At 58.4% G+C, this 19,626-nt stretch overlaps 2 protein-coding genes across 4 annotated transcripts in view; both read left to right on the forward strand.

Annotated features, from left to right (window-relative positions):
- Positions 1 to 4,564, forward strand: part of PNKD (PNKD metallo-beta-lactamase domain containing) — a 59,861-nt gene extending 55,297 nt beyond the window's left edge. For all 3 annotated transcript variants that reach the window (XM_062191630.1, XM_062191638.1, XM_062191645.1), the window contains 6 exons: positions 303 to 361; positions 952 to 1,044; positions 1,351 to 1,514; positions 1,876 to 1,962; positions 2,625 to 2,740; positions 2,845 to 4,564. In XM_062191630.1, coding sequence (XP_062047614.1) covers positions 303 to 361; positions 952 to 1,044; positions 1,351 to 1,514; positions 1,876 to 1,962; positions 2,625 to 2,740; positions 2,845 to 3,018 — 693 coding nt within the window. In that variant the 3' untranslated portion in view covers positions 3,019 to 4,564. The remainder of the gene's footprint in view (positions 1 to 302; positions 362 to 951; positions 1,045 to 1,350; positions 1,515 to 1,875; positions 1,963 to 2,624; positions 2,741 to 2,844) is intronic.
- Positions 4,565 to 11,965: 7,401 nt separating this feature from the next.
- CATIP (ciliogenesis associated TTC17 interacting protein) lies at positions 11,966 to 19,626 on the forward strand. Its single transcript, XM_062197123.1, is given in 12 exon segments — positions 11,966 to 11,993; positions 12,170 to 12,262; positions 12,493 to 12,548; positions 12,550 to 12,687; positions 12,689 to 12,695; positions 12,923 to 12,978; positions 13,559 to 13,645; positions 13,752 to 13,919; positions 15,162 to 15,286; positions 17,160 to 17,236; positions 17,426 to 17,514; positions 17,650 to 19,626. Coding segments are annotated over 12 exon segments (1,170 nt in total). The 3' UTR covers positions 17,896 to 19,626.

Here is a 19,626-nt window from a genome sequence, read left to right on the forward strand (position 1 = left end):
GGATGTGGCCACGTGGGGGGGAGACAGGTCTAGGGGGAGGGGGCCACTGGGCAGGGGTGCCCGTGCAGTACCAGGAGTCCAGTGCGTTGCCAGGCAGTGTCCCCCCTCTGCCTGTCAGTATCTGGGTCTCTCTGGGTTTCTCCCATTCTTCATTTCTCTGTGCAGATCCCTCCCCTCTGCTCTCCACCCTCTCTCACAGGCCCCACCTCCTTTCTCGGCACTCCCCTCCCCTCCTCTCCAGCAGCACCCACCCCCTCTCCCTTCGTATCCCGCCGCCATTCTCAGTGCACCTCTCTCCCCAGGCTGCCATTGAGAAGGAGGGTGTCACCTTGGTTGCCATTCTCTGCACCCATAAGCACTGGTAAGGGACTGAGGAGGTGGTCTGGGTGCAGAACATCATCTCTGGACCACCCTTGACCAGGCTGAGCCCCCTGGGCTGGGGTTAGGAACTCAAGATGGGTGGCACCCACTTTAGGGGCGGATCTCCCGCCCTGTCACTTCTCAGGTGTGTGATGCGCTAGACAAAAGCAGGCCCCTCACCCATCATTTCATCCCATGGGCACTTATTAGATGCCTACTGGGCACGGGCAAAACTTGGCAGTCTCTTCCGTGAAGGGGAGAGAGCCCTGCACAAAGGTCTGTAAGTGACAGACAGGTGGCAGTGGCACAGGGCAGGGGGGGAGCCCAGGCAGGGTGTGACCAGATCTGCTTGGGGAACTAAAGATGATGGCCTAGGGCAGCGTTGGCCATACAGAGTGTTGGGGTGGTGTGGTAAGGTGGGGGGGGGGGCGGGTGAGGGTCTGAGCAGACTTGAGCAAGGTCCTAGAGGTGTGGACAGCCTGGCCCAGTCCCAGGGCCCCTGGCTCAAAGGCCTGGATGTGCTGTGGGGAAGAGGGAAGCCCCAGGGCCACTGCCCCGTGAAGCCCCCTGCCCGTCTCTGCTGTCCTGCAGGGACCACAGTGGAGGGAATCGCGACCTCAGCCGGCGGCACCAGGACTGTCGGGTGTACGGGAGCCCGGATGATGGCATTCCCTACCTCACCCAGTGAGTGTCTGAGGCCGGGACAGGGTGGCCCCTCCCCTACAACCTCTGGGTGCGCGTGTGTCAGTGTGTCACGGTGTCAGCAGCAGCGGGGTCTTTGCTGATGCCCTTGCTGGCCCTAGAGGGCAGATTCAAGCCCACATGAAGATTGCCACCGCCTGCTCCCCACATGATCCAGCTGCGGTCCCCAAAAGAGGAAGGGGGAGGGTTTGCATCTGAGACCCTGGGCACTGGGGTGTCTTCCATGTGGGAAGGAAGCCGACCTCCTGTGGTCACCCAGCCCCTCCTCCCTACTGCTTTGCTCCCCAGCCCCCTATGTCATCAAGACGTGGTCAGCGTGGGACGGCTGCAGATCCGGGCCCTGGCCACCCCTGGCCACACACAAGGCCATCTGGTCTACCTACTGGATGGGGAGCCCTACGAGGGTCCCTCGTGCCTCTTCTCGGGGGACCTGCTCTTCCTCTCTGGCTGTGGTAGGTTCCTGTAGCCGCTCCCATCTGTGTCACCCTGAGTGGGGGCTCACGTCCTCAGGAGTGCCCTGGTGGCTGCACACAATGACAGGATCCCAGACTGAGTAGGGAGCTCAGAGAGTGCCCACGGCCAGTGCAGAGAGCCTGGCTGTCTGACCCAGTGATTGGCGGGACTTGGCTGGGAAGCGTTGGACTCCTGTGGGCTTGGCTGGGGATGGCCAATTGGGCCCAGTTCCCGGTTGGGGAGAAGAGGGTAGATGCCCAGGGGTGGGCGTGGCAGGGGCCAGAGCTGGCAAGCTGGCCTCCAGCCCTGGGGACCTCATGCTGTGTTGCCCTCGTTCCCCAACCCCACCCACTCCCCCAGGACGGACCTTTGAGGGCACCGCAGAGACCATGCTGAGCTCACTGGACACCGTGCTGGGGCTGGAGGATGACACCCTGCTCTGGCCTGGTGAGGCACCCCCCCTGCCTGGGCCCCTCATGCCCCTAGGGACCAGGCGGACCCCAGTCCCAGCCACAGGGTGACTCCTGGGCCCCACCTCGAGGGGTGCGGGCAGAGCTGCAGCCTGCCTGCTATCTGGAGCACCTCTTTTCTCACGCCTGCCGCGTGCCCTGCCCGCCAGCCCTTAGCCCTCCGGGACCCATGTCAGCCCCACGGGTCCTAGGATAGGATCTGACTGTGCTGAGCCAGAGCCTGGAGCCCAGAACAGCCGTTGCCCTGGAGATCACAGGACCCCTCCCAGGTAGCTAACCCTCAGGCATTCATTTGACAAGGGCTTTGGGCGCACCAGGCTGTGCTGCAGGCAGGAGGAACGTAGCCATGACCTCCACCTCCAGGGGCTTACAGTTTTCTCCACTTGCCCTGTGAGAAAGATGCGGCTCAGAGAGGTGCGGTGACTTAACCTGAAGCCGCAGTGACAGATGGGGGCTTCTGCCCTGCCCCCTTGCTCCCGCTGGCCTGTGCCCACAGACGGGGAAGCAGCTCTGCTGGCTGCGGTTCTCCTGGAAATGCCCAGGGCGCTCCCAGGGCGGGGCCGGAAGCGGGCGGACTTGGACTGACTCCCCACCCCACCCCCACCCCATCAACCTCCCTCCCCCGCCGGCGCGCGCTAGGTCACGAGTACGCCGAGGAGAATCTGGGCTTTGCCGGCGTGGTGGAGCCCGAGAACTTGGCCCGCGAGAGGAAGATGCAGTGGGTGCAGAGGCAGCGGATGGAGCGCAGGAGCACGGTGCGGGCTGGGGTCGGCCGCGGGGCACTGACCAGGCCCCCAGGCAGGGCGGCGGCGGGGACAGCCCTCCCCCACCCCCAACCCAGTGCCTCTCGCGCCCGCAGTGCCCGTCCACCCTGGGAGAGGAGCGCTCCTACAACCCGTTCCTGCGGACCCACTGCCTGGCGCTGCAGGAGGCTCTGGGGCCAGGCCCCGGTCCCACCGGGGACGACGGCTGCTCCCGGGCCCAGCTCCTGGAGGAGCTCCGCCGGCTGAAAGACACGCACAAGAGCAAGTGATGCCCCGGCCCCCGCAGCCCAGCCCACCTCACGGTGGGAGCCGCCCATCACCTGCACCTGACCCGCTCTCCCTCCTGGCTAACTTCACCCCTGCATCGGGCCCCCTGTGGACAGAATTCCCCACGCTGGCCAGGGGCAGGGGAGGGACAGGGCCGTGGGGGAAGGGGGGGGCCCTCAGGACATCTCCAGACCCCACCAGCCAGGAGGGCCCCTCCCCCCCCTCCCTCCCTGGCCTCATGGAGGCCCCGGAAGCCAGGGTCTGGAGTCGGGGAAGAAATCCAGCCCCCCCCCCAGGTGGCCTCAGGTGTGGGAGAGTGACCTTCAGGGCAGCCAGACTCAGGTTTCCTGGGCCCCAGGCCCTCCCCTGTCCCCCTGCCCTACCTGCCTGCCAAAGCGTTTCTGAGAGCCATGCCCGCGAACAGAACACCGAATCGGCTGGCCGCAGGTCTGGCTGCCCTGCCTGTCGCTGCCGCCCGTGGCTCCCCAGCAGCCGAGGGTGGAGTCTCCTGTTTGCCAAGGAAGCCTCAGGCCCCGGGCTTGTGGAGCCGCGCAGGACACGGAGCCCAGACTCTCCCTGCATGCCGCTCGCTGGCCTCCGCCCCTGCCCTCCTTCCCCGAGGCGGAGAGCCACGGAGGGCCAGGGCCGCTGCAGCTTCTCCCCCTGACCCTTAGTCTAGGAGCTGCCGCCCGCCTTCCTCGGTCGCACCTGCTTCCCCCCCGCCCCGCCAGCCCCTCGGCCCCGGGAGCTAATAAAGATTTATTTTTCAGCCTCTACCTTCGCCATGTGCCAAGGACACGCCCATGTGGGTTCCCATTGGCTCGTCAGCCCCGTGCGGGCTGGCTGGGGGCGGGGCTAGAAACGGGCCGCCCGGGAGCCGGGAGCCCCAGGGAGCGGCAGCTTCCGGGACTCCGGCCTGGGCACTTCCGCTGCTCGCTCCGCCTCGGGCTCGGCCTTCCCTGCTCGCGGCGCCCGGGATCGTTGGGTGGCAGTGAGGAGCCATGTGGTCCTCAGGCAGGCCGGCCCTCAGAGACAGCCGAGAGCCGTCTCTTCCCGGCTCGAAGGCTTCCTCGGGCTCCGCTCCAAGATGCCCCCTCACCGTCTGGCCTCTGCCACCCTCTACAGCCACGGCCCCTGGCACCCCCTCTAGCAATACCTCCAGACGAGTAAGAGCCCCCGCGACACGCACCTCTGCCTCCGTGCCTTCGCTCACGCTGCCCTTCAGACTGGAATGCCTTCCCTCGCTTCGCCGGCCTTGTCTGCCTGGCGCAACTACTCATCTCACCAGCCCCTCCAAGACCACCCCCGCCCAGGAAGGCAGCCCCCAAAACTCTCCCCTCCCCCAGGCTACCTCCGCACTTTGTAAATGCTTCTGCCCTGGCACCTGGCACCCCGTGTTTCACTTGTTTACATGTTTGTCTCCCCTTCTAGACTGTGAATCCTTAAGGGCATGGACTGTATCTTATGCATCTCTCTGTTTCTGCGCCTAGCACGGTGCCTGGCACACAGTAGGCGCTCAATAAATGTTGAATGAATGATTTCACCAAGGCCTGGTCGCTCGGCAGATGGTCTTTATTGTGGCCCTGCACCGTCTCACTGCCCTGCGACTTGGAAAGCTTTGGTCATAAAATCGACCTGAGTATCCCAGGGTGCCTTCCACAGCCCGTGTGTGTGTGTGTGTGTATGTGTGTGTTCGGGTCAGGGTTTACAGTCTGCCAACCTCAGTGTTTTCCAAAGCTTCAGAGGCACCGGCTGTGCCCCTGGCCCCAGGCGGTGTTTGTAGCCATCACAGCCCAGCAGTGAATAATAGCATGTCAAGGGCATGGCCTTGGCCTTGGTGCTAACCTGTCTTTAATGCCTCTAAAAAGAGTGAGGGAGGTGTACAGCCTAGTGAATAATTCTGGTGTTCTGTCCTGGGGTGCCTGGGCTTGATACTTGCCTGTGTTCCTGCCGGCTGCCTGCCCATGTGCACCCTGGGAGGCAGCAGGTGATGGCTCAAGTGATTGGGTTCCTGCCACCCACAGGGCAGATCTGGACTGAGTTCCCAGGCCCCAGCATGAGCTCAGCCAAGCCCAGCCCTGGTCATGGTGGGCACTGGGGGAGGGAACTAGCAGATAAGAGCCCCTGACTCCCTTTCTCTCTCATTCTCAAATTCAAATTCTAACAAGGGGGGGCAGGGAACAACCAACCAAGGAAAATGCTAGACTCCAGGGCCACACGTTGGGCAGTTGTCCCCAGTTAAACATTAACAGTACCATTTTGTTTGCATTGTATTTATCTTCAAGGTCAATGGTTTTGACAGATTACAATTTTAGTTCATGAAAGTGATTAAAGTGTTTTTTTAAAAAAAAGAAAAAAAGATTTTGGGGCTGGTGCTGTGGCTTAGTGAGTAAAGCCACCACCTGTAGTGCTGGCATTCCACATGGGCACTGGTTCAAGACCTGGCTGCTCCACTTCTGACCCAGCTCTCTGCTTCGGCCTGGGAAAGCAGTAGAAGATGCCCCAAGTCCCTGGGCCCCTGCACCCACGTGGGAGACCGAGAAGAAGCACCTGGCTCCTGGCTTTGGATCAGCGCAGCTCCAGCTGTTGTGGCCAATTGGGGAGTAAACCAATGGATGGAAGACCTCTCTCTCTCTCTCTCTCTCTGCCTCTCCTTCTCTCTGTAACTCTTTCAACTAAATAAATAAATCTTCAAAAAAAAAAAAAAGAACTTGATGTCTCGAGTCTCTTTAAAAAAATTTATGTATTTGAAAAGCAGAGTTAAAGCAAAACAGAGAGAGAGAGAGAAACATCTTCCATCCACTGGTTCACTTCCCCAAATGGCTGCAATGGCCAGGGCTGGGCCCGACTGAAGCCAGGACCCAGGAGCTTCATCCAGGTCTCTAACATGGATGACAGGGGCCCAAGCACTTGGGCCATTTCCCCCTGTTTTCCCAGGCACATTCGCAGGAGCTGGATCAGAAATGGAGCAGCCAGGACTCAAACCAGTACCCATCTGGGATGTTGGCATTGCAGGCGGTAGCTTAACCCGCTACACCACAACGTCAGCCCCTAGTGGCTTGTTTTTGTTTTCTTTTGTTTTGTTTTTTAAGAGTTATGTATTTGAAAGGCAGAGAGATAGAAGAAAAGATCTTGCATTTCCTGGCCCACTTCCCTAGTGGCAGCAACAGCCAGGGCTGGGCCAGTCTGAAGCCAAAAGTCAGGAGCTCCATCTGGGTCTCCCACATGGGTGGCAGTGACTCAAGTACTTGAGCCATCATCTGCTTTCCAGGCATATTAGCAGGAAGATGGATGAGAAGCAGAGTACCGGGATGCAATTCAGCACTCTGATACAGGATACAGAAGTCCTAGGCAGCGATTTAACCCGCCGAGCCACAGTGCCAGTCCCTAAAGGAAATTAGTGAAATAGGAATATACAACAGAGACACTTGGCCATGGCAAAACCCCTGAAGCAGGCCCTGGTGTGGCTGGAGACCTGCAGAGCCAATTCAGCAGCACACTTTGTGGGGCTCGGCCCAGGGCACAGTTTTCCACCCCTGGCCACAGTTCAGCCCCTGTCCTAGGCGCCCTCATCCAGGGACATTGGCAGTAGCCTCAGCTGTCCTGAGTGAGGACCCAGAGGGCGGGGCTGTGTTCCTGAAGAAGAGTGGCTCTGTGCACTGTGAGATGGGTCTGCTCCCAGCTGTCTCGGGCGGGCACAGCCCAGGGCCAGGCCCTGAGCTAAGCAGGCCACTGAGTAGGCCTGGCTTTGAGGAGCACTTGGTGACAATCCTTGAGGGCTGGTGGGTGATCCTCCTTGGCCATCCTCCTGCCTCATGAGCGGAGCCCCTGCTGGAGCTGGCACTGACCACTCACAACCAGCAAGCAAAGGCTGCAGGTTCTCGGCTGGCAGGATGGCAGGTGTCACTGACCAGGGTGCCAATCCTCATACTAGCATTCAGCAGCCAAGTGGCCTTGGGCCAGTCGCTCCCCTGACCTCGGTTTGCTCGCCTTGCAGTGGTGAGAACAACCCTGAATGAGTCAGAACCTTTTTCGGGGCAGTGGGTGTTGTAGTCCAGCAGGTGGCGCTGCCCCTGGGGACAGCCGCAATGGTATCATACGGCCTGGTTCGAGTCCCGGCTACACCGCTTCCCATCCAGCTCCCTGCTACTGTACCTGGGAAGCAGTGGGTAATGGCTCACGTGCTTGGGTTCCTGACCCAAATGGTGCTCATGGCTCCTGGCTTGGACCTGGCCTAGCTGTTGCTGCCATCTGGGGAATGAACAAATACATGGAAGATTCTCTCTCTCTGCCTTTCAAATAAATGAATCCATTATTTTTAAAAAGGACCTTTCTGGGTGCAAGTGAAAATGCTCCACACAAAGTAGCTTAAACACGGATGGACGTTTGGTGCCCAGGTTAAGACACTGCCTAGGATACCCGCCTTCCATTTCAAGTTCAAGTCCCAGTTCCAGTTCCCATTCCAGCCCCTGCTCATGCTTACACGGACAGGCAGCAGGCGACGCTCATGCACTTGGGTCCCTGATGCCCGTGTGGGAGACCCAGATTGAGTTCCGGGGTCCTGGCTTCAGCCTGGCCGAGCCTGGGCTGTTGCTGGCATTTAGAGAGTGAACCGGTGGACAGAAAAGCTGTCTCTGTCTCTCTGCTTTTCATATAAATAGATAGAAATTGGAAGACAAAGGAAAGGGTAGCTTAAGCCAAAAGGAGAACTGATGTGCTCATGAACCCATCAGGTGGGGTTCTGCACGGTGGCCTCGGGCCTGTCTGAAAGCAGGGATTCCAAGGGGATCCGCACTCAGCCCTGCTTTGCTCCGGGCTGCCATCAGCCTCTGTCAGATTGCCTCCCTGCAGTGGAAACATGGCGCCTTCCAGTTCATCCAACCCAGCGGAACCGCCAATAGTTCCGGGAGTTAAGCGTCATTGGTCCAGCTTGCGTCACGTGCCCAACCCCGAACCAATCACAGGTGACGGGGGAATGGGCTTCTCTGACTGGCTAGATATGGTCATATGACCACGCTTGGCAGGGCAGTGTGCCTCCCATTAAGCCACGGCGGGCGGTGGGTCTGTACCAGAAATGATACAAGACAGCAAAACCGTAAACGTTCGTCGGTGACGGCGCTCACTGGAGGCTCTCAGCAGGCTCAGATGCGAAAAAGCTCACGCGGTCACTTTGAGAAGCCCTGCGGCTGATTTCTGCGCTGTGATCAATCACACGGAGGAGACGGAGGGGGACACGTGGCCTCCCCGGTGTTTGATTAACACGGAGCTCGAAAAATAAGCAGCATTTTCCCCCCAGATCACGGGCTAGGTCTCCTTGGGGCAGAAAAGGACAAAGTGGGGAGGGCTGAGTAGGCATCCTTAAGAGTGCCAGGGAAGAATCGAGCAAGGGGAAGTGGTAGAGAGGAAGGCGAGAGCCCTGTGTGCATGTGTGTCAGGGATGTATATGTAAGAGTGTGTGTATCATATGTGTGTATCAGTGTGTATGTGTCAGGATGTGTGTGTCAGGGGTGCATTGTGTCAGGGTGTGTGTATTTGTCAGGGTGTGTGTGTTGGGGTGTGTGTGTTAGGGGTGTGTTGTTGGGTGTATCAGGTGTGTGTGTGTCGGGCTGTGTGTATCAGGGGTGTGCATCTTAGTCCTTTCAAAGCCCAGCCCACAGAGACTTTGCTTTTTTTCTTTTTTCTTTCCTGTAAGTTTATTTATGTGAAAGGCGGTTAAGAAGAGAGAGATTCTGGTCCTGGTCCACTCCTCAAATGACTTCAACAGCCAGGGCTGGGCCAGGCCAAAGCCAGGTGCCAGGTGCTTCCTCCTGGTCTCCCCTGTGGGCGCAGGGGCCCAAGCACGTGGGCCGTCCTCTGCTGCTCTCCCAGGCACCTGAGCCGGGAGCTGGATGGGAAGTGGCACGGCGGAGACCTGAACTGCTGCCCATATCGATACAAACGTCACAGGCTTACCTCGCTGCGCCACAGTGCCAGCCGCAGACAGAGCCTCGTGAAAGCAGGCGGGAACCCAGTCTTCATAGTCCCCAAGGCCCCTCAGGCCAAATGTGGGACCAAGGGAGCGAATGAAAGAGGACTTACACCAGGACATCTGGGTGCAAATACAGGTTCTGCCTCTGACGGGATCCAGCGCCACTGTGCTTCGTTCTAGAGCGGCTGGAAGAGCTGAACGGCGCACACAGCAGCATCCAGTCCGGCAGAGACCAGGCTCCGGGCCGGGCTTGGCACAGCGCTGAAGACGCCAGCCTCCTATTTCAGAGTTCCAGGTTCGAGTCCCAGCTCCATTTCCAATTCAGCTTCCCGCTAATGCACACCCTGGGAAGCAGCAGGTGATGGCTCAAGTGCTTGGATCCCTGCCACTCCCAGAGGAGATCCAGACGGAGCTTACGGGTCCTGGTTTCCGCCTGGATGGATGGCGGCATGTGGCAGTGCGTAAGAGAATCCAGGTATTGTTCCGAGTGTGGCACAATGCTCATTTTTGACATTTCAAGTTCTTAAAATGCTTAAAATCACTTTGCACATTAGAGGGCTTAGAACATAAGTCTTGAGATTCTAATTTAAAATGAGCGGCTGGATAATTGATTTACACCTGTAGTTTTTTAGTTAAAGTCTTACTGGGATTGTTAAGCAGAACGAGAACATAAAAAAAAATTTAAAGACTTAAAGTCTTTGAAAGATGAAAGATGATTACCTAATAAGAAGCCATGGAACGATTACCTCCCTGAGTGATGTGAGTGTGCAGGGCGGGGGACGCCTTGGTTGCAACGCCAAGGCTTTGCTTATGACTCTACGACCCCTGAGGCTTTTTATGGCCACTTTGTCCTGGTCTCCCTAATACTCACACGGTGGGGCTGAGGCAGCCACAGCTTGGGGTTGTCCATCTCTGCATTCCATTGTCAAACCTGTGTCTCCAATCACGTGCTGCAGTCAATGTCTCCCTCTCAATTCTCCCAGGCTCTGGAGCCAGACCGCCTTAGGCTGAGTCCTGAAGCGGGTTATCAGCTGTGTGGCCTTGGGAAGATATTTAACCTCTCTGTGCCTCATTTTTCTCGATCATAAAGTGCTTCAGGGGTGCACATTTGGCCGTGTGCTTAAGCTGCCACTTGGGAATGCCTGCATCCCACATCCGGGGACCTGGCTCAGCCCTGAGTCCAGCTTCTCATGAATGCAGACCCTCGGAGGCAGCAGGTGAGGGCTCAGTGCCTCGGTCCCCTGCTACCCACCCAGACTGGGTTCCAGGCTGCTGGCTTCAGCCTGGCCCAGCTCAGTTCCAGCTCCAGATGTTGCAGGCCTTTGGGGAGTAAACTGGCAGCTCAGAGACCTCTCTCTGTCCGTCTTTCAAAGCCCAACCCACAGAGACTTTTGCTTTTTTTTTTATTTATATGGTTTTTTAATATTTATACGTTTATTTATGTGAAAGACAGTTAAAGAGGGAGAGATTTCCAGTCTAGGAAGTGAAACACACCCTGACACATATACACACCCCTAACACACTCTTACACACTCTCTCTCATCTCTCTTTTTTTAGATTTATTTTATTTATTTGAAAGACAGTGTCACAGAGAGAGAGGTAGAGCCAGAGAGGAAGAGAGAGGTCTCCCATCTGCTGGTTCACTCCCTAAATGACCGCAATGGCCAGAGCTGAGCCCAATCCGAAGTCAGGATTCAGGAGCCAGGAGCTTCTTCCAGGTCTTCCACGCGGGTGCATGGACCCAAGGACCTGGGCCATCTTCCACTGCTTTCCCAGGCCATAGCAGAGAGCTCGATCGGAAGTGGAGCAGCCAGGACTCAAACCAGTGCCCATGTGGGATGCCCGTGCTGCAGGCTGCGGCTTTAACCTGCTGCGCCACAGTACCGGCATCTCTCTCTCTCTCTCTCTCTCTCTCTCTCTCTCTCTCTCTCCCTCCCTCCCTCCCTCCCTCCCTCCATCTCTCTCTTATTGTCTCTCCTTCTCTTGGTAATTCTTCCTTTCAAACATATAAATAAATAAACCTTAAAAGGACGAACTTCAGACAGTCTGAAGGTAAATGAGCTAATGATGTAAAGCCCTTTAGAACAGTGCTCAACAAGAGTAAGGGTGGGTGAGAATTTGCTGTGATCATCACTGTTGTCATCATTTTTAAAAAAATTTTTTGACAGGCAGAGTTAGAGAGAGAGAGACAGAGAGAAAGGTCTTCCATTGGTTTCACCCCCCAAATGGCCGCTACGGCTGGCACGCTGCGCCAATCCAAAGCCAGGAGCCAGGTGCTTCCTCCTGGTCTCCCATGCAGGTGCAGGGCACAAGGACCTGGGCCATCCTCCACTGCACTCCCTGGCCACAGCAGAGAGCTGGCCTGGAAGAGGGGCAACCGGGACAGAATCCGGCGCCCTGACCGGGGACTAGAACCCGGGTGCCGGGGGCCACAGGCAGAGGATTAGCCAAGTGAGCCGCGGCGCCGGCCTGTTGTCGTCATTATTGTTACAGGTAGAGCGCACCTTGACTTATCATAGGGTCGTGTCCTCAGGCAAACCCATCATCAATGAAAAACACTAGAAAGCCGAAAAATGCATCAAATACACCCAGCCAACCAACCCTCACAGCTCAGCAACACCACGGACGCTGTCCAGTCGCCCAGCGTCTGGAAAGAGGACGGTACTACGTGTAATCAGCCCAGGAAAAGATCCACATTTGAAGTCCAGTTTCTACTGAGGGCACATCACATTCCCTCCATGGTGGTGACCCTGGGACTCCGGCACTCTAAGCATCCATTCTGCCCCTGCCTCTCATGAGGCAGGCAAGCGCTCCCTCTGCTGGGCAACACCTCAGGCTCAAACTGAGTTTCAGGACCTGCCCTGTCAACTTCCTCCCAGCCCTGGGTGTAGGGAAGCGGGTTGATGCCCCTTTAAGAGGCGGTAGCTGGCTCCCGGTTGCCATGGAGACTGCCAACCACAGACTGGGTCGCTGCAGACAGTATGTCCTCCAAAGCTCTCCTCACAGGTGGTAAGGGGGCTGCTGGGGCTGGAAACGGGGGCTTCTCTCCGTCACAGTCCACCTGGGGGTCCTCCTAGAGGAGCAGAAATCCTCTTGGGGCCAGGGGCCAGGACTCGGGTGCCCATGCCGCACCTGGCTCTGCGCCTCCCAGGGGTTTCCATCTCAGCCTCATCCTCCCTCTGCAGGCGTCAGAACCAAGGAGTACAGGCTCGCCGGCCAGGAGGGGCCGCCCCTGCCACAGGCCAATGCTGAGGCCATCAACTTCCTCAACTCTCTCGGTGGGCACCGGGGCAGGGGCGCCCCTGGGTGGGGGAGGAGACAAAGCCCAGGCCAGCCCCGTCGTGCTCAGCTTTTTTTCTCCTGGGACTCAGAACAAGTTGAGGCTTCTTTGTGGACATGCTTCAAGGGCAGGCCCCAGGGACCTGGGGGAGGAGGGTACTGGAAGGGAGGGGGGTCCCAGGATGGAGGCCCAAGAGCAGGGGCGTGATCTGCCCCGCCTTGCCCCCAGGGCTGGAGGAGCTGCAGCTGCTGCTCTTCTCGGAGACCCTGGCCATGGTCACGGACCACGGGGGAGCCGCAGGGAGAGCTGACCATTGAGGTGCAGAGAGGGAGGTACAAAGACCAGCAGGGGATCCTGTCCAAGTGCATCCTGGTGCACGCCTCCAGCCACGGCTTCCTGGACAAGATGCTCTGTGGAAACTCCCCTCCTGGGTAGACTGCCGCGCCGCCTGCTGGAGCCACCTCTGCTCTCTCTGCACTCCATCCCCAGGACGGGGGTGGGGGTGGGGGGTGGGGACGGAGGGGTCCGCCACAGGTGCAGACCCAGACCAGAGCAGCTTGGCGCCTAGTCCTCCCGCTGGGCTCCAGCCACCCTTGCTCCCTCCCGCCTCAGCCCCACGTCTCCTGGGTCACCGGTGCCCGTCCTCTCCGCACCCCAGGCTATCTCTCGTGGAAACTGGAGCCCGTGGAACAGCACAGCCACGAGTTCATCAAGGTACCTCCTGGAGCTCCCACCCCTGATCTAGGTGCCCCAATGAAATATCACCCCGACTCTGCCCACACTTACCCGGCAACCCCTGCTGCACACACAGGGAAGCCCATCCACGTGAGATACTGGCGGCCACGGTGCACTGATGCCTCGCCCATGCACTCACACTGTCCACGGCCCCACTGCAGCTCCTCCAACAGGAGAGCCCATGGCTCCCCGGCGTCCATGCGGGCTGGCCTGTGGCCAAGCCCAAGGGCCTCTCACCACCTGGCCCCTAAACCCTCCAGCTCTGTGCCCCCTCACACCAAGCCCCGGCCACTTTCACTAACTTCTAGAGTGTGACAACCACTGGTGCCTGAGACCCTTCCCTGAGAGGAAAAGACAAAGAGGCCACTCCCCTCTTTTCACACGCGTGTGTACAAATGCATTGCTGGTTAAATCCCACACCACATGAGTCTGACTTGTGTGGAAGGCTGGGGGGGGGGCTGGTTTCCTTTTTTTTTTTTTCTATTTGTAAAGGACATGGACAGGTGGGCTCTGGGGTGTCCAGGGAGTCTCTGATCATCCCTGCCTGCTCTGACCTTAGTACCTCATCCTCCCCATGGAGCGAACGACCAACCTGCTGAAGCAGGAGGAGCAGCTGACCATGACCAGAAGTGTCAAGGAGGGTGAGGTGAGGGTGGCAGCCACATCCCCCGAGAGCCAGGTGGTGGCGGGCCAGCAGCTGGAGTGGGGACTCCACCAGGGCCACCCTCCCTGACCCAGACTGTCCTCAACAGGAAGTGAAGTCGGGGGTGACCATTTTCCCCTGGGCCTCAATCGAGGGCTTCGTCTCCGAGGCCGCCAACCTGGTGCTGTTGCGGGCGATGGCACGGCGGCAGAACGTGCCCAGCAATGCCCGCTTCCTGGCCTTGGACACCGATGGCAAACTCTGCTATTCCACCTACGTGAGTGGTGTCCCTGCACGGGTGCTTGGGCTGTGCGGTGGGGGAAGGGCAGGGGGGGGAGTGAGCCTTCCACTGGCAGGAGCAACCAACAGTTGAATCTGTCAGCTGGTTAGGCATAGGGTGGGTGGAGCGAGTGAGGGGGAAGCAATCCTCTGCACAAAAGCCCAGAAAACACAAACACAGCAGCAGGTTGTTTTTAAAGTGACATCACTTTAAAAAATATATATTTATTTGAAAGAGTTAAAGACAGAGAGAGAGAGGTCTTTCATCTGCTGGTTCATTCTCCAAGTGGCTACAATGGCCGGGGCTGGGCCAGGCTGAAGCCAGGAGCCAGCAGCTTCATCCGGGTCTCCCATGAAGGTGCAGGGGTCCAAGCACTTGGGCCATCCTCTACTGCTTTCCCAGGTGCATTAGCGGGGAGCTGGATCAGAAATGAGCAGCCGGGTTTTGAACCGGTGCCCTTAAGGGATGCTGGCATCACAGAGAGAGCCTTAATGTGCCACACCACAACACCAACCCCAAGACATCACTCTTTAACATCAGGAAGTGCAACATCTCCAGTCCACTTCAGTATTCTCTTACTATTTCCCAACCCTAAAAGGCGTCCCGGTTTTTCTTTGTTTGGGGGAAAAGCTTCACAGCCCACATGCCTAGGACGTCCCAGACTATGTGATTTCGGGGCTGCATCTCTGAACATACGCCTTTTCCAGTAAGACACCTTGGGGCTAATTTCTCTGGCGCTGACCAGCCTTGCGGATGACATTCTAGTCTTGTCTCCATGACACAAGGGGCAGCCAGCCACGTTTAACACCAACAAGCCGGGCCACCAGCCGCCCCCCCCCCCCAGACTTTGTGCTGGGCTGCAACCTCTAAGAGGGTTCAGCGTCCATGACAAGGCAGCCTGCTAAGGGCAGCCCAAGCCAGAGGCGGCACAAAGCCCAAGCTAGTGCCATCCCTCTAAGCCTTGCTGCCCAACAGCTTCCCCCTACAGCCCCCAACCCTACCCTAGTCCCCACCCCCCGTCACGGAATCTGCCAACTAGAAGCACTCAGAAGATGACCCCCCGACGAGGGGGTCCCCAACGCAGCTGGGGGGTGCAGCTCGAATCTTGTGGCTCCTGTGGGTTTGAGCAGCCACAGGCTGCTAACCAGTGGTGAACAAGGAGGAGGAGGAGGGGGTGGTGGGGCAGACGGGGAGGGCTTTCATCTCACCGTTGTCTCCCTCCCCCTCGGCCGGGGCCAGCAAGCCCTCGGCTTCCAGACAATCCAGGTGGGCCGGCAGCAGGCCCCCGTGTTCATCGTGGAGCAGACGGTGCACTCGGAAGAGGGCATCCCCATGTCCTGGCAGTTCTATCTGCTCTCCGATGGGTGAGCTCTGATGGGGGGGGAGGGGCGGTGGGAGCCTGGGAGGGAGTGCCTGGCACAGCAGCAGGTGCTCAGTGGTGCAGTGGGGAAGGGTCCGGCTGTTTCTAGGGAGGCCGCCAGGAAAGGTCACCATTAAGATCCGAGCATCCCCCGGGCTTGATCCATACAGTTTGCCCTCTCTTCACTCACTCACTCACCCTCGTATCCTCACGGTGTCTCCCAACCCTTTCTCACCAGGCAGCCCTGGCTGGCCGAGCCAAGGACAATGCCATGGTGTTTGGGGGGAGACTGACCAACACCCACATGCCCCTGGCACCCTGCCCAGCTGGCACCTGCAGTGCTCTGGCACCTAAGCGTGAGCGCCTGTGGGTGAGGGAGAGCAGTTTGTTTCTTGGAATTTCAGAAGAGGGACTGGCTGGCCACCACTCTGGGAACAAAGCCCTGTTGTTGCTGGCTTTCCCGGTTTCACAGCTTAGCGCCACACAGCAGGAGGCACCAGGAGTCGTGTGCAGTGTTTGTTTTTAATTTGAGAGACAATCCCTGCTTCCTGCCTGGGAACACAATCGAGGTCTCCCATGTGGAACCCAAAATGAGCCATCACTGGCTGCCACCCAGGGGCCCCATTAGGAGGAAGCTGCAGTAGCAAACCTGAGCAGAGATCCCGACCCAGGACCCAGCATCCGGACGGGGACGAGGGTATCTCAGCTGCTGGGCGGAGCACCGGCCTCCAGGATGGCTTAGTGCTCACACATCGAGAGGGCTGGAGTTCTTCTTTTCTTTTTTAAGATTTACTTTATTTATTTGAAAGAGTTGGGGCCGGCACTGTGGTGTAGCAGGTAAAGCCGCCACCTGCAGTGCTGGCATCCATATGGGCACAGGTTCATAGCTCTCTGCTATGGCCTGGGAAAACAGCAGAAGATGGCCCAAGGCCTTGGGCACCTGCACCCACGTGGGAGACCCAGAAGAAGCTCTTGGCTCCTGGCTTCAGATTGGCACAGCTCCGGCCATTGCGGCCATCTGGGGAGTGAACCAGAGGATGGAAGACCTCTCTCTCTGTCTCTCTGCCTCTCTGTAACTCTGCCTTTCAAATAAATAAATCAGGAAGGAAAGAAGGAAGGAAGGAAGGAAGGAAAGAGTTACAGAGAGAGGTAGACAAAAAAAGGTCTTTCATCTGCTGGTTCACTCCCCAAATGGCTGCAATGGCCAGAGCTGGGCCGATCCGAAGCCAGGAGCCAGGAGCTTCCTCTGGGTCTCCCACGCGGGTGCAGGGGCCCAAGCCCCTGGGCCACCTTCCGCTGCTTTCTCAGGCTCATTAGCAGGGAGCTGGATCAGAAGTGCAGCAGGCCAGGGTTTTCACCCTCTGTGCCACAGCCCTGGCCCCAGTCTGAGTTTTTAAGAAATAAAAAAGCAAAGGCCTAAGGCAAGCCTTGGACAGTTATCTAGGGGCCCAGAATGAACACCAGGAACCACAGACAAGAGAGGGAGGCAGCAGTACACAGAGGCCCCCAGGCCCGGGCTCAGGAGGTCTCGGTGCTACCCTAAGCTGCTCAGGCTTCCATGACAAAACTCCACAGCCTGGACCCAAATGAATGTCCTCCGGGTTTTGAGGGCGCAAGGCCAAGGCCAGCAGGGCTGGTTGCAGGCCACAGCTCCCCAGTGGCCGCCTCCTCACTGGGACCACACACGCCTTCCTCAGCCAGCTCCAGCACCTCTATTAAATGGAGACATCAATCCTCTCGAATGCCCCGCCCACATGACCTCATTTAGCTTTAATAACCTCCCCAAAGAGAGCTACACGCCCCAGCGCCGCAGCGGGGGAGGGCACAGCTCGGTCCCAGCAGGCGCCCAGGACGATGCTCCCGTGTGTTGCCCCCAGGCACCTGGCCAAGAGAGTCCAGATCGGCTCCGCCGGCTGCTGCATCATCACCAAGATGCCCATCTTGAGGGAGGAGGGTGAGTGAAAGGCACCCGTGGGAGAGGCCGGGGGAGGTGGGGCTTTCCCGGAGGCGGGGCTGACTTTTCCCAGGACCTTGGCCCCAGCGGGAGGGCAAGAGGCCCTCTGCTGGGCCTGTCCTCGGATGCCCCCATGGACCCGAGGAGGTTCTGCGGTGGGGAACACCCAGCCTCCCCTTCCCCACCCAGACGAAATCGAGCCTCCGCCCGTGTTCGAAAAGAAGCCCCTGGTGTGGGAGGACGACTTGGAGCTCCACTCCAAGTTCCTGCACCGCAAGGTGAGCTGCGGCCGCCGCCAGCCCGGGGTCTCCACTGGCCCGGGGAGGCCACCAAGTGCACCGCTCCCGACCCGTCTCGGGGTGGGTGGGGGGCTGGTGGGCCCTCCCCGGGCTCAGGCGGGCCTGCCCCCGCAGGAGGAGCTGCGGACCAGCCACAGCGCCTACCTGCGGCAGCACCCCGACGCCCGGGCGCTGCTCTCCGACTTCCTGCTCTTCCTGCTGCTGCGCCAGCCCCGCGACGTGGTCACCTTCGCTGCCGAGTTCTTCGGCCCCTTCGACCCGCGCCGCCCGCCCGGGCCCGCCCTCCGCTCCTCGCACCGGCCCAGCCCCTTCCGCTCGCTGGACCCCGAGCCCGGCGCCGGCGGCACGGGGGCGGACTAGGCGGGGGCGGCTCTTGTCTGGGGCTAACAATAGGAACAGCATTTCTTTCTAGACGCTTGTGTCATCATTATCCCCATTTTATAGATAGGAAAATAGAGTCCCAGAAAGGTATAGAAACACAGGACAGCTGGCCACGCCGAGCTGTCCTCACCCCCAGCTCCCCCAAAAAGAACCCATGACGGGATGGGGGCTGTGGGAGAGGGGACGTGGACCACCACGGGCCTTGCCCTTTGCCTCGGGTGCCTCCCAAGTCTCCAACTCTCATGCTCCGCCTCTCCCACAAACAGGAACTCCCCCCAAACATTGGGGGCCCCCAGGGGCTCCTGGTTGGAGCAGATCCGTTCCGAACAGCGGCTGTTTCCACCGGGCTGGATGCGGGCTCAGCCCCAAAGAGTAGATGAGCTCGTGGGCAGAGGGGCGCAGGCGCCCCTCTCCCCCATTCCTCCACGGGACCTCTGCGGGACGAGGGACCCGGGAGGAGCCGTGCGCGCGTGCGCGAGGGGACCCAGGCGCGGATGCCCGCAAGGGTGATGCGCTTAGGGGCCGTGGGCGCGCAGAGCCCCGAAGAAGTTTTAAATTTTTCCTGTTGCCCCCTCCCTGTTTCAAAGAAAAACGCGTATTAGAGAAAACTGAGAAAAGCGAGGTAAAGCAAGAGAAGGAAGCGAAATCCTGTCGGTCTCGCTGCCTGGAGGCAGCCAGCACAGGGGCCACCTCCCTGGGCCACCCCGCCCTGTGCCCGGAAGCAGTGGGGTGGTCCAGCCGGTGCTTTGTCCAACGCCTTTCTGTGGATCGCCTTGGTCTTTGCAGCTCCAGGAAGCCTTGGTTCTTAGCCGCCGAAATGAAAGGCTCGCTGCTCCTCCGGGGCTGATTGCTTTCTCCTGATTGCTTTCTCCGTTACATTCTGGAAAGCTTCCAGACCCTGGGTTCCCTAGATTTTACCCCAGTTCTCTGTATTTTGTAACTTCTTCTACGGGTAACCGGCTGTGTTTATCTAACAATATGTTTTAAAAATATTTCCATATCATTACACAGTCGTCCATTTTTCATGACTGTACATTAACTTAACCAATCTCCCCTGTTAGGAACAATGACACATTTACCATCCTTGTGGCTGAATCTTGGCATCTATCAACCACTATTTCCTCAGGGATACATTCTGACAAGGGGGATTGTTAAATTGATTTTAAGACTTTTGTGTTATGTTACCAGATTGCCAAATTCAATGTGCATAAGATTTTTACTAAGGGTCAGATAAAGAATTCCTGGCAGAAGCAATGTTGCAAGCAAGGAAAGAAGTGGAGGCCGTGGCACAGGCTCATGGTCTGGAGCAGCAGTGTCCAGCTGTGGTGATGGAAATTTGACATCTGTGATGTCCGGTATGGTAGGCACCCACATGCGTGGGCACTGAGCACTTAAGATGTGGTAAGAGGCCGGTGTTGTGGTGTAGCGGGTAAAGCCACCGCCTGCAGTGCTGGCATCCCATATGGCAGCATTCTAGTCTGGGCTGCTCCACTTCTGATCCAGCTCCCTGCTAATGCGCCTGGGAAAGCAGTGGAGGATGGCCTATGTGCTTGAGCCCCTGCACCTGTGTGGAAGACCCAGAAGAAACTCCTGACTGCTGGCTTTGGATCAGCCCAGCTCTGGCCATTGTGGCCATTTAGAGAGTGAAACAGCAGATGGAAAAGCTTGCTCTCTCTCTCTCTCTCTCTCTCTCTCTCTCTGCCTCTCTGT

Source organism: Lepus europaeus, chromosome 1 (assembly GCF_033115175.1).
Source record: "Lepus europaeus isolate LE1 chromosome 1, mLepTim1.pri, whole genome shotgun sequence".
In the NCBI taxonomy this organism is placed as follows: domain Eukaryota; kingdom Metazoa; phylum Chordata; class Mammalia; order Lagomorpha; family Leporidae; genus Lepus; species Lepus europaeus.